The sequence below is a fragment of the Simochromis diagramma genome, unplaced genomic scaffold (assembly GCF_900408965.1).
Source record: "Simochromis diagramma unplaced genomic scaffold, fSimDia1.1 OVJJ01000304.1, whole genome shotgun sequence".
NCBI lineage: Eukaryota > Metazoa > Chordata > Actinopteri > Cichliformes > Cichlidae > Simochromis > Simochromis diagramma.
In genome coordinates, this window is record NW_024387030.1 from 1433642 (window position 1) to 1446528 (window position 12887).

The 12887-nt window shown below is 41.9% G+C and overlaps 1 protein-coding gene across 3 annotated transcripts in view; it reads right to left on the reverse strand.

Annotated features, from left to right (window-relative positions):
- Window positions 1-8435: 8435 nt before the first annotated feature.
- Window positions 8436-12887, reverse strand: part of LOC120739944 (ALK tyrosine kinase receptor-like) — a 352648-nt gene continuing 348196 nt past the window's right edge. For all 3 annotated transcript variants that reach the window (XM_040041948.1, XM_040041947.1, XM_040041949.1), the window contains exon 11: window positions 8436-9914. In XM_040041948.1, the coding sequence (XP_039897882.1) occupies window positions 9487-9914 (428 nt within the window). In that variant the 3' untranslated portion in view covers window positions 8436-9486. The remainder of the gene's footprint in view (window positions 9915-12887) is intronic.

The window sequence follows — 12887 nt, forward strand, 5'->3', positions numbered from 1 at the left end:
GTTTATATTCTGTGTTCCCACTAGTGCTGTCAGCGTTAATCTCGTTGAAATGACGTTAACGCCACAACACGGCAAATCTCCGTTAACGAGCTACCTACAGGGTTGTCAAATTGATACCATACTAAAATCTCAGACAAGTTCGACCTTGAACTCGGGGTCAAAGTCAGAGGTCAGGTTTTCTGAAAATCTTCTGAAACTCAAGAAGGAAGTCACTGAGGATTTTGAAATTGTATTGATCTACTAAAAATTTAATACAAGTTTGAATCTCAGTGACCTTGACCTCAAGGCTTTGTGAACACAAGAACTGGAGAAAGATGCAACCGTGTTTCATGTTATAAGATGTAAATACAAACCGAATAGAGCAATTTGGAAACTATTTAAACTATATGTTTAATTAAAAATAACTAAAAATTGGGAAACTTGAAGGAATCATGAATGAGATATGACGCCTCATCCAATGTTTTTCAAATTTACACCATGATGTTCCAAACCCAATCAAATTTCTCTTTCAGTATTTGATGTTTACCTTTTAATATAAGCGTTATTTGATTTGCAGGTCACCATCTTCTGTTTTTATTTACCGCTTACACAGTCTCCTTTCTTTCTGTGAGTGAGGATACCATATGCTGGATCACGATGGCGTGGAGAGTGAAACCTTGGGAAGTTTTTCTTTCTTTTTTTTTTTTTTTTTCATAGATCCTTTAATCAGGACTATTTCCTGTAAATTACATCAGGAGCGTTATTGAACTTTGGCTCATTTAACCAGAGTACATCCTAGAGCCATCTAATCAAATCCTGTTCGCTTTAGAAACCTGTGCTCTGCTGTGTTTTTGTGTCTGTGTGTGTGCGTGGATGCCTACAGGTATGGAGGGGGATGGCGAGGTGATCATCAGCCCGGTGCAGAACTGCAGCCACTGTGAGAGCAATGAATGCCACGAGATAGACATAGATTCCACAATCTGCTTTTGTGATGAAGGCCTCACCCTGGCACCGGATGAAGTTTCCTGCATCAACGCCACAGGTCTGACACAGGAGATAACAGTAGTGGAGCCCAAGTAATGAAGAATCACAGACTAATTCTATCTGTTCCATGCAAACGTATGAAATGATCTGAACACACAAATGAGCTGAATGTAATTGTACCTGTAATAGGCTGCGACTCGGAGAACAGATAATGAATTAATCCACAAAAGTAATTAAGCCTGGAAGGCTCTGTACTTTATTGAATCTTTATCAGGGAAAATGTTTTTTAATAGCGCTTCAATCATTCGTAATAATTATCAATAAGTAGGATAAGCTAACCTCTCACTGAAAATGAATGTAACCATAGCAGTAATAGCCGTGTGGATTCCTGTACTGTCGTTTCACTGTCGGCGCTGCAGTCAGATAAAAGCTCTTTATCTCAGGATGTCAAGGATGTAGGATAAAAGGTTTCACCTCGGTACTGATGTGGTGACATTAGACTGTGGATTGTGAATGTGTTTCATAATGGGCTTAATGAGCCTTCATGGAGCTAGCTTTGCCCATTAGGCTCATCGACTAAAAATCAGCTTTCAGAAATGTCTGAAAACTGCGTTCTTCTTGGGTTAAACTCTAACAAGCCAGTGTAGACAAACCCCTACAGACCCAGAATTGCCTCCTCAATTATGATTTGTAATCTCAGGCAGATAACACGTTTATGAATGTAGATCTGAAATGAATTAATATGGCAGAGTGTCACTTATAGAAAGGGGCAAAGCTGCACACTTTCATCAGCGAGAAATTGTTCCAGACAAGTCGCATCAGAGGGGGAGAGAGAAACAGAGAGACCCAGCGTTGAGAAATACGTCTCTGATTGGGTTGCACCACTGACAGTAATTCCAACAGTTTTTATCCCCTCTGAACATTTTTCAAAACAACACAAACAACCTTAGGTGGTCCTGGGATATTTCACAGGGTGTTTCAGTACACACACAAAAGATTCCAGCTCCAGGAAACTCTCACCATCACTGGGAGACTTTCTGTGAGCATGCTTTCAAAGGTATAAATGCTCTAATTCTAGTATTTTTAACTTTAACTTCAGCCATAATTGGCTTATTAGGGTTCAGATCTGCTTTTTGTCCAAATGGAGAAAGGCCTTGTTCAGACCGACTGACCTTATTCTGGCTTCATTCAGACTCGCAGGTATGCTGTGAGAAAAACGAAAAAAAGCAGCCCTTTCATTTATTTGAATGGACCCAGGTGGTCGACGCAGAGTGGATGGCAACGCACAAAGAGGACTGCGTGTCAGAAAAGTTGAATACGGGTTAAGCTTTTGCTGCAAAGTAACATAACTTCAACGGACAAAGTTGAAAAGTCCACGTTCGCCAACAGAAAAGCATATTTCAGCTGTTTATGGTGGCGTTTGTCGAGAAGGAAACACTTTTCCTGCATTACCCACCCACTGAGTGGAACAGCGGTGCAGTGACAGAAGAATGAACCTAACATGGCTTTGATTTCGGGAGAAAGCAGACTTTCTGTTTTTGCCCCCCGACCAATCATGGTGATTAAGTACAAACTCAACATAGTGAGGGCCCAGTGGCTCAAACCCAGGACCAATAAGCTTTAAGACAACAGTGCTGACCACCAGCCTGTCTGGTGTTCACTCGATCTTCATGCATCCTTTACTCAAGCCGGGCTTCCTGGATCACATTCTAAAATGCTGCCGCCTATTGTTTTTGTGCAGTTCTGTGTCAGGTCTGAGCACCGGCCTGAAAACAAGGATCTGCTTATTCCAGGGAAAAAAATTAACTCTGCTATCTCAGAGCTGATATTTTTGTTTTTCTTTGGGGTTCACAACGAAAAATAACTCCAGTTTTGTTATCAGTCCTCTAAAGTCAATGTTGGTTTAGCTTCATTTCCACTTCATTGCCGCGACAGCTACAATAAATTATGAATAAACTATTTAAATTTTTTTGCAAGACTTGTTGAGCCAAATGAATCCAGCCCTGAATGGAAAAAATAAATAAAAAAACAAACAAACAATTGGGTCTGATTGTGAGCCTAATAGGCCATTTTTGGAACAGAACAGACCTTATTTCAGTTTTCTATTCAAAAGAAAGCTTTATCATGCTATTAAATGGCATTTTCTCCAGTACCTCCAGAAATGTCCAGGCCAACAACTTTTGAAGCTACAGGAATCATCACAGACACACTGTAAGCAAAACGCAAGTACAAAGACTCTCCTCTCTTAGCATGTATCGTCCTTATCCAGTGACAGTTGTCCTCTCTGGGCCAACAATTAGAAAGATGGATCAAGGCTGGCAAGCTATGAACAGGATCTGAATGCTAAGCACAGAGCTTATGAAGCAAATGAGTCCAGTTAATTACAAGAGCCTGTTTTGCATCCAAATTCAAATTCAAATTCACATTTTATTTGTCACACACACACACACAACCATACACAGTATGACATGGGGGTGAAATGCTTGTAGCTGTACAATGCCCGACCATTAAATGACAGAAGAAAAGTTTTACAATATTTACAATTTACAGTTTACTACAAAATTTACAAATTAACTTGGGAATTTACAGTAAAGAATGTGCAAATAGCAGAAGAGATTATAAAGATTATAAATTATAGGAATTATAGGATTATAGGAATATAGGAAATGTGTGGTGGTGCGTGTGGTGATGTGTGTGAGAGTCCAGTCTTATAGTGACGTGTGTGGGAGAGTCCAGTCCTACACCTGGTTCAGGGCCCGAATAGCCTGGGGGAAGAAGCTCCTCCTCATTCTCTCTGTTTTGGCCTTAAGGGAGCGGAAGCGCTTCCCAGACCTCAACAGTGAGAAGAGTCCATTGTTGGGATGGGAGAGGTCCATCATAATCTTCCTAGCTTTGGACTTGCACCGCTTGGTGTAGATGGACAGCAGGTCAGGGAGCTCTGATTGAATGATGCGTTCGGCTGAGCGCACCACTCTTTGCAGATCTCGTCTGTCCTGCTTGGTGCTGTTCCCAAACCAGGTGCAGATGTTTGCCGTCAGGACGCTCTCGATGGTGCAGGAGTAGAAGTTCTTGAGCACCTTCATCCTTATCAGTCTCAGATCTGTCTTAGTAACTAACCCCACCCTGCCAAAATATTAGCAACTAGTTAAGTGATTGCTGCAGGCTGGTGCTGATGAACAAGTAACCAATGAAGACTCCTTCTTCTCCTCTGTGCAGCTAATTAGTGAGCACAAACGGGCCAAAACTCCTTTCTGCATGAATCATTCAGGGACCAACAGCTGCTGTCAGTTACTCTCAAGAACCAATTGGATTGCCTCAATCAGCATCCCGTCTGTCTTTGATTTAACGCCAGTTTTTTTTTTTGTTTTTTTTTTTTTAAAATCTACTACACAACTTGTTCTTGTTGTCTGCTGATGTGTGAATGAAAGTCGGACACCTAGCTATTGAAAAGTACTGTGTTCAAAGAAGCTAATGCTTGTACATCCTGCTCGATAAGTAAATAAAGGATGTGTTTATGTATTGCAGCAGTGCCTATTGTAAAGTTGTTTTATCATCTAAAGAAACCAATCTTTATCAAGCCAAACACCCACACACACACTCTCAGAGCACATGGTCACAAAATAGGCCTGGAGCTCATTTTGAAGTTAGCGATGTATTTCTTTCCCATCGGACGAGGTAATCAGAGGAAGAAAGTGAAGCAAACTAATATAAGTTGACTTACTCAACCCTCATCCCCCAAAAGCAGCTGATGAGTCAGCAGTGAGTTGCGGGTGGCATACAGCACAGTGGTGGTGGGAAATAAAAGTGTCTGTTGCCAGGATAGAGAGGAATCAACGGGGACCAGGGGAAAGAACAAGAAGACAGAAAAGAGTGAAGGTGAAGTCAGGGTGACGGGGGGAGAGGGATCAGAAGGAAGAAGTGGGACAACACACGGAGATAAGAGTGAGCTCTGACAGAGAGACAGGGCGGCTGGGTGAGAAGGCAATAATGTGAACTAACAGAGACTCAATAACGGCTTTTCCGTGGCAAAAATGGGAAGCAAATCTGGAAATAAACGGGGACAAGATGTCCTGGGAGCAGATATGGCGGGAGAGTGAAGGGAGAAATGAAGGAGAGAGTGAGAGGAGACAAGAGACGTTGATGTTCGGTGGGGTTAATCATTGAGCGTGTCGGAGGAAGAGGAGAGCCGTGTTGGAGTGACAGGTCTGCTGAGCTAAAACCCTCATCAGGCTTGCCGTCCTGCCCTGGAGACGTCAAAGCATCAGCTCCAGAAGGGGTGAAGAGAGACGCCCCACGAATGCTAACCGCTCAAGGCTGTCTTTGAAATGGCCGACATATAACCGAAGTTCAGCTTCTTTCCCCTGAGTTAATATCTATGATAATCACAAGGGCGAGAGCAGTGTGATCTCAAAGTCCCATCTTTCTCTGAGGAGATTTACTTCTGCTGCCATTTTTATTGTAACCATGCCGAGTATTACCTGTGTAAGCACATTAAAATGGCCTTTTTGTTGCTGCCTTTGCAACAAAATCCATGTAACAAACACTCATTTGTATAACGCTGCACTGAAATGCCATTTTTCTTGCTTAGCATTAAAGATCAACTTGATAGGCTGAGTTGCTCTTGTTTGCTGACCAACCCATGCCCTCCAGTCTGCAAACATTAACAAATAATGTTAGCTGGTCAGCACTTATGTATGCAACCATCCCTGTTTGACCCTTCAGAGATAAACAGCCTGCTCTGTGTTCACGACTGAAGAGAGACTCACATCACAGATCAGATAAGCTGCATGAAAAGTGCACAAATGAGCTCATTAGATCCTCTACACACCAATTTTTACTCAACGCTGGGTCACTTTGGGCTAAGTGTTCTTGCATCTGATCACCAGCGAAACTTTATATGTAAAAATATTTACAGCATTTGCACTTCTGGGTTGGTGAGCATCAGCGGTTCTGGGCTGAGAGCAAAGTAGTTGCATTGATCAGCTGCTATTCAGTAGATCGAATGCTCTTTGTAAAATAAGCAGCCGTCTGATCAGCTAATCACTGAGTGATGTCACCGAATTACAGAAGCTCTTTTTTAATATATAGCACAATGCAATGGTCTGAAACTTAATAAAAAAGCTTTTCCCGTGGTATGTTTTTAATTAGACCTACAGTATGGTCAAATTAAGTGTAAAAAAAGATATGAAAACAGAACAATGCCGGCCAACTACTGCGTTTTCTGTCTTAGCACAGAAAACCCATAAAACAGATAAGATTAATTATTTTCCTTTTACGAGCTTAGAAAGTGTTGCAGTGTGGTTAGAATGCAACAGCTTTTCCCCCCAAACTACAACTAAGAAAAAAGTTGTATAAAACCAGTCCACAAGTATAACAAGTGCACATGCTTGCTCATATACGGTTTTGACAGTTATGACAAATTAAATGTTTTTGCTTTTGCAGTGCTGTGTAAAAGTCTTGAGCCACATATCATTTCCATATATTCTCCTTCTAGGGAGACAGTTTTTTAAAGTGGCCTTGAGCAGTAGTTCTTGAAACTTTCTGAAGGTTTTTCAAGGTTTTTCAGTCCATTGCTTGTACCTGAATGTTTTCACAGAAACGTTTTTTCTTTGAGGTGGAGGGTTAGGCCATGTTGACCTGTGAATCATTCAAGCATAAAAAGAGGCCTGTGTATTTTTAGGCACTTTGTTACCAGCAGCCTCTCCAAAAATCATTTTTTTCCTCTGTGAAAAATGCCTAAAAAAAAACAACATATGTTTGTACCAACAAGGTGATAACTAAAGAGCTATTAGCTAAAAACATGACAAACGGCAGATGAACAGAATCTGAAAGTCGTGTTCTTATGAAACAGGTTAATAAAACCTAGCAAGACCTGACATGGGACCACAGTAATGCATCTGGCCCTTCACTTGATCCATCCACTGCTCACTGAAGCCTCATCAGAATTGGTCTGAGTGGAAATGTGGCTAAGAACTGGGCTGAAAATCAGTGGCAAAGGGTGTTCTGGAGTGATGAATCCAAATGTAAAATTTTGGTTGTAATCACCATTAATATGTACAACAAGTAATTGAGTGCCTACAGCCAATTGTAAAACTACTCAGTCATCCATGAAGACTATTTAAAGAAATAAGAAAAGCTAAGAGCCTAAGAGCTCAGGCTGTACTGAAGAATAAAGCTGGCCGCACTAAATATTAACTTTCAAGCTTGTTAGCTTGTTAACAAAGTGGTGTACATGTGAGAAGTGGAATGAAAATCATACATGACTCCAAACATTTTTTACAAATAAATAACTGTAAAGTGGGGTGTGCGTAATTATTCAGCCTCCTGAGTCAATACTTTGTAGAACCACCTTTTGCTGCAATTCCAGCTGCCAGTCTTTTAGGGTCTGTCTCTACCAGCTTTGCACATCTACAGATTGAAATCTTTGCCCATTCTTCTTTGCAAAACAGCTCCAGCTCAGTCAGATTAGATGGACAGCGTTTGTGAACAGCAGTTTTCAGATCTTGCCACAGACTCTCGATTGGATTTAGATCTGGACTTTGACTGGGCCATTCTAACACATTGATATGTTTTGTTTTAAACCGTTCCATTGTTGCGCTGGCTTTATGTTTAGGGTTGTTGTCCTGCTGGAAGGTGAACCTCCGCCCCAGTCTCAAGTCTTTTGCAGACTCCAAGAGGTTTTCTTCCAAGATTGCCCTGTATTTGGCTCCATCCATCTTCCCATCAATTCTGACCAGCTTCCCCGTCCCTGCTGAAGAGAAGCACCCCCAGAGCCTGATGCTGCCACCACCATATTTGACAGTGGGGATGTTGTGTTCAGAGTGATGTGCAGTGTTAGTTTTCCACCACACATAGCGTTTTGCATTTTGGCAAAAGTTCCATTTTGGTCTCATCTGACCAGAACACCTTCTTCCACATGTTTGCTGTGTCCCCCACATGGCTTGTGGCAAACTGCAAACGGGACTTCTTATCTCTGTATAAGGACTCTGTATCTCATTGTACAACTGTATAGTGACAATAAAGGCATTCTATTCTATTCTATTATGGTTTTCTGTTAACAATGGCTTTCTTCTTGCCACTCTTCCATAAAGGCCAACTTTGTGCAGTGCACAACTAATAGTTGTCCTATGGACAGATTCCCCCACCTGAGCTGTAGATCTCTGCAGCTCGTCCAGAGTCACCATGGGCCTCTTGGCTGCATTTCTGATCAGCGCTCTCCTTGTTCGGCCTGTGAGTTTAGGTGGACGGCCTTGTCTTGGTAGGTTTACAGTTGTGCCATACTCCTTCCATTTCTGAATGATCACTTGAACAGTGCTCCATGGGATGTTCAAGGCTTGGGAAATCTTTTTGTAGCCTAAGCCTGCTTTAAATTTCTCAGTAACTTTGTCCCTGACCTGTCTGGTGTGTTCTTTGGACTTCATGGTGTTGTTGCTGCTCCCAATATTCTCTTAGACAACCTCTGAGGCCGTCACAGAGCAGCTGTATTTGTACTGACATTAGATTACACACAGGTGCACTCTATTTAGTCATTAGCACTCATCAGGCAATGTTACAAAGGTTACTCTTTTTTCACCTATGCGTTATTTGCTTCTAAACTGCTTTTCTTGAGAATCTATATAAAGAAATTATCATCGTGATTAAGGCTAATGGAAAGTTTTCTAAATACAGTGCTCCACTTTTAAATCTGAAACATTCTTCCACAAACTTAAAGACATCTAATTTAAATGTATTTACATGAATAAAAAGAGCATGATTGTAGTTTGCTTTCCTTTCACCACAGTTTCTCCAGCAATAATAATTTTAAATTCTATTATAATTAGAAGTAATTTCCAGGGTCAAAAAAGTATGTCACACTTATTATCCAAGCAAATTTCTGCCCACAGTGTGTTAGTGTGAGTTGTCTAACCGGTTTCAAATACAAGATGAGTCTATATACACTACAAAATTGATTTGCTGGCTTTAACTGCATATGAATGCTATAACAGCCTTTTATGCCTCATGGGAGAGAAAACAAGATATAGATGAATCCAATTACAGTCCTAGAGTGAGAGAATGCAGCTCATACCAATCGTGTTTGGACTGGAAAAACAGCTCACATGTATTTAAAATTCGTATGAAGTGTTTTGTATTCACGCTTGGTAGAAATAATTTCAGAATACAAAAGGTACCCATTCAAATAGAGGGAACATGTTCTTCACAAACAATTTTCCATCCTGTGTTTCTCCAAAGTCAAACTGCCTGATAACTTTCAGCAGAAAAGCCTCAACTACTTCAGCGTGTCTCAAAGTACTTCAAAGCTTCTAGCTGAAGAAATGTGTTTCAGAACAGGTATGATATGAAAGTAACTCCAAGTTATGACTTTAAATATAGAAATTGAATCTCTTGCTTGTCTTTAACCTTTTGAAGCACAGAAGTGAGAGAGTGTGAGGTGGAAAATGTCAAGCCTGTGTAACCGACTCCATTGACATTCTCAGGAGACAAATTGGCGGATTTTACACTTCAAAACTGCCCGTCCTGCTCCATTTAATGCCAAAGGAGAGCTCTGCAGCACTCGCTCAAATGTGGATGTGGGACACACCAGTAGGGGGCACACTTACTTTGTTGCAGTCCATGCCTTGTGCCAGGCTGAGGCTTAGCACGTGTGGGGTAAGAGGGAATCAGTATTAAATGTGAGAAGCAGGGGTCTGTGTGAGTTTGATGTAGGAGGAAAAAGAAGAGAAGTGAAGAAAAAGAGACAGAAGGAGATGGAGACAGCTCTCCTGTACAGTGAAACTGCATCTGACCTGACCATCGCTCACTTTCAGCTGAATGGTAGCAATCAAACTTGCACTTACAGTAATCTGTGGTGGGGAAGATCATCGGTGGGCTCCTAATGGAAGGGGGCGGAGTCCTGATAGTTGGTCTAAACGGCAGCCCGGGTGTAGTTACCACCGGTGGAAACTCGCCATTGGCTGAAATAGAACACAATGGATTTATTGAGAAGGCTCTGTGTTGTCATACTTCATCTGCAGCAATAAAAAATAAATAAAAATCCTGTTGCTCTTATACTGAAGAAAAGCAAAAAAGAAAAGAAAAGAAAAAAAAAGGCAGAGTAACTGCAAACCCCTTGCTGGCACAGAAATGCAGACCCACCAGCAGGGGTCATTCTTTCATTTGTACCACCATTGGCCATACAGGAGGAGACGAATGCATAACAAGCGAGCCCCACTACATCTCTGCCTGCCTCTGTCCTACTGTAGATGGGTAAGCACATTCAGTCTGGGTATTTTGTAGCAATCCATCAAGCCTCTGGCCTCACTGCATTCCCAGGACTGAGATCATAAACCTGTTGGTACCTTGATCTCTTCTGCCTCAAATTCAAACCCAGAATTAAGTCTTGAAGGCAAAACTCCCACAGATAAGGGCTCGAGACAGAGAGCAGGGACTGTTTTTTCTCCCAAAGATGTTAAAGTAAGGTAGAATTTTAACTACTAAAATGATTGGATGTTAACCTTAAAAAAAGCATGTACCCCCGTCCCCATTCTCGGGTTTTCAATAGAGGTGGAGCTCCTATTGTTGTTTGACTGAATCCATGTTTTCTGATTAGGTCCATTCACTGCAATCAGTGGTACAAAAGACTGGTGTTAAAGAAATCTGTGTAGGCACCAAGAACAATCGATGTAATGCTGTCAACCGAACGTAACGCAATTCATTTGCGTAATGAGAAATTCATGGAATGATTAAAACAAATAATGTCCAACAACATCCTGCAGGACAATGCAGTGAAATCTAAAATTCAAATAGTCATTACAGAAGAGACTGCAGAGCATGCACTGGCACGAGCAAAGGTTTCACTTTATTTCAAAAGCCAGCTACGTTTCAGCTCGTACATTTGTGGCTTGAGCTCCGTTTCCAAGGAGAGGCCATGCTTCTGTTGGAGAGTTCTGCCCAGCATCTCATTTCTTTGATATACCGTTGTGCAGAATAAAACCCTCAGAGGTTTGTTACTACATGACCCCTGTGGTTTGATGTGAATGCACAGGACTCTTGTACAACTGAGATTATTTTCCAAAAATGTCAGATAAGCTTTGCTGAGATCTGTTGCTCCGATAATGCTGCCGTCACGCAACTGTACGACAACAAATAAGGGGGCGGGTCCAGATCTCGACAGCCTGCTGTTGTGCTAGCCCTGCTTCGGATATGTCACTTTACAGCAAAGGTGCACACATGCCACACAGAGACGTCAGGCTTCCCACTCGGCTTTAAAACAAAAGAAACTGTTGCAGTTTGAGCTACACAGCCAAACACTGGCAGGTTTATTTTAACACTTTCAATGTGCTCAGTGTAGATACTTGAAGCATGCAAACAATAAATCATAAATGATGCTCTTCTGTGCATATGACCTGCATATGAAGTTCTATTTTTGGTTTGCATATCGAACTGAGAGGATGATTACATGGTTACAGGGTCTATTTGCATTTCATACAGCGAGAGAAAAGAGAAGGTTTGTAGCTGCAGACTGGCCTGTCTTGCTCACCAGCAGAATGGCACACAGTTTGTTTGTACTGTAGCTGCCTGATAGTCTCTATAGGGCTGCCCTGAATGGCAAACAGCAGCAAAGGATGATTTAGAGGTTCATGAGAATTTCTCTCTCCATCTTTGCTTTTCTGAGCCACGAGTAGTACTGGAGTAAAAGCCTGCAGCTCCATATAACACTGGAAACCCACCGATGAGTCAGTGCTGTTTTCAAGATGCTGGAAAAGACGTGAATAAGAAGCTCAAATCCAACTACAACTTCACTAATTGTGACGAGCCAATAAGCTCCCCACATCGTGTCGTTCGCCTCCACGGTGAAAACAAATCAGGCCTGCTCTCTTCGTTGTCATTATGTCAGTGTCGGGGGACAAAAACAACACTTTTCATCTTTATCTCTGTAATCATTTTACCACAACAACATTCCCTCTTCTCCTCTCTGGCTCCCCTGTCACTTCAGGCTGAAGGCTCACCATTTATGACAATATGGCAGGGGACTCCCTCAACAGCTGAAAGGTTTAGAAAGCTACTATGTGCCAGAGTTGCATCTGGTCAGGAAAAAAACCTGCTCGCTTTAACTCAGAGCAAACATCTTGACCTTAATGTTCTGTACACTTGAGCCGCAGCTTCACCTGAGTTCCTCTGGGTAATATGTATTATTAAAAGTTGGGCTTTAAATATACACCAAAGCTCTGTACTGAATCAGATGGCTTTGGTCTTGACTGAAAATGCCTCGCGGTAAAAGAATCTTGTAATTTTTGTCTTCAAAGCTTAAAAACCCTCAACACTGCTTTCTTAAAATCAGCCAGCATAAAAATCAATAGCTCATTCCCTAGCCCTGTAATCCTCAAATTAATATGACTGTCCAACTCTTCGCTGCTTGGGAGCTTTGATACTGATAGAGTTTATGTGCAGATTTGATGGATCACAGCAAGCAAGTCACTGCAATGTGTTTGATTGTGAGGGTAAGAAAAAGAAAACCTACACACCAGTGAAAGATTCTTAGAAGTGTTGCGGCACACGAGCTCAGGAACTTCTTATATTTTCAACAAAGTTGCTAATAAAGCTCACAGCATTGTTATTCTCAGCATGGTAACATGCCGCTGCAGAACTAAGGAACACACGGAGCTGCTGCACACAGCATTGGTATGCCGCTGGAGCAAGAGAAAGACTCAGCAGGTCCACCACGGAGCAGCATGAACCACAGGGCAAGGCAACAGCCAGCGTGGCTGTCACTGTTCATTAGCAGGGTGCCGTAAGCTACCTGAAGCTCACCAGAGGCCAGCCACAGAGAGAGGGTGGGGGGGTTCACCTTGTTACCTCCCAAGCACAAGCTCAAAATATCTCCAGATTGTGATAGCTCTCAGAAGTATCCACACAGACTGATCATGTTGACAGTCAGTTTCTGACAA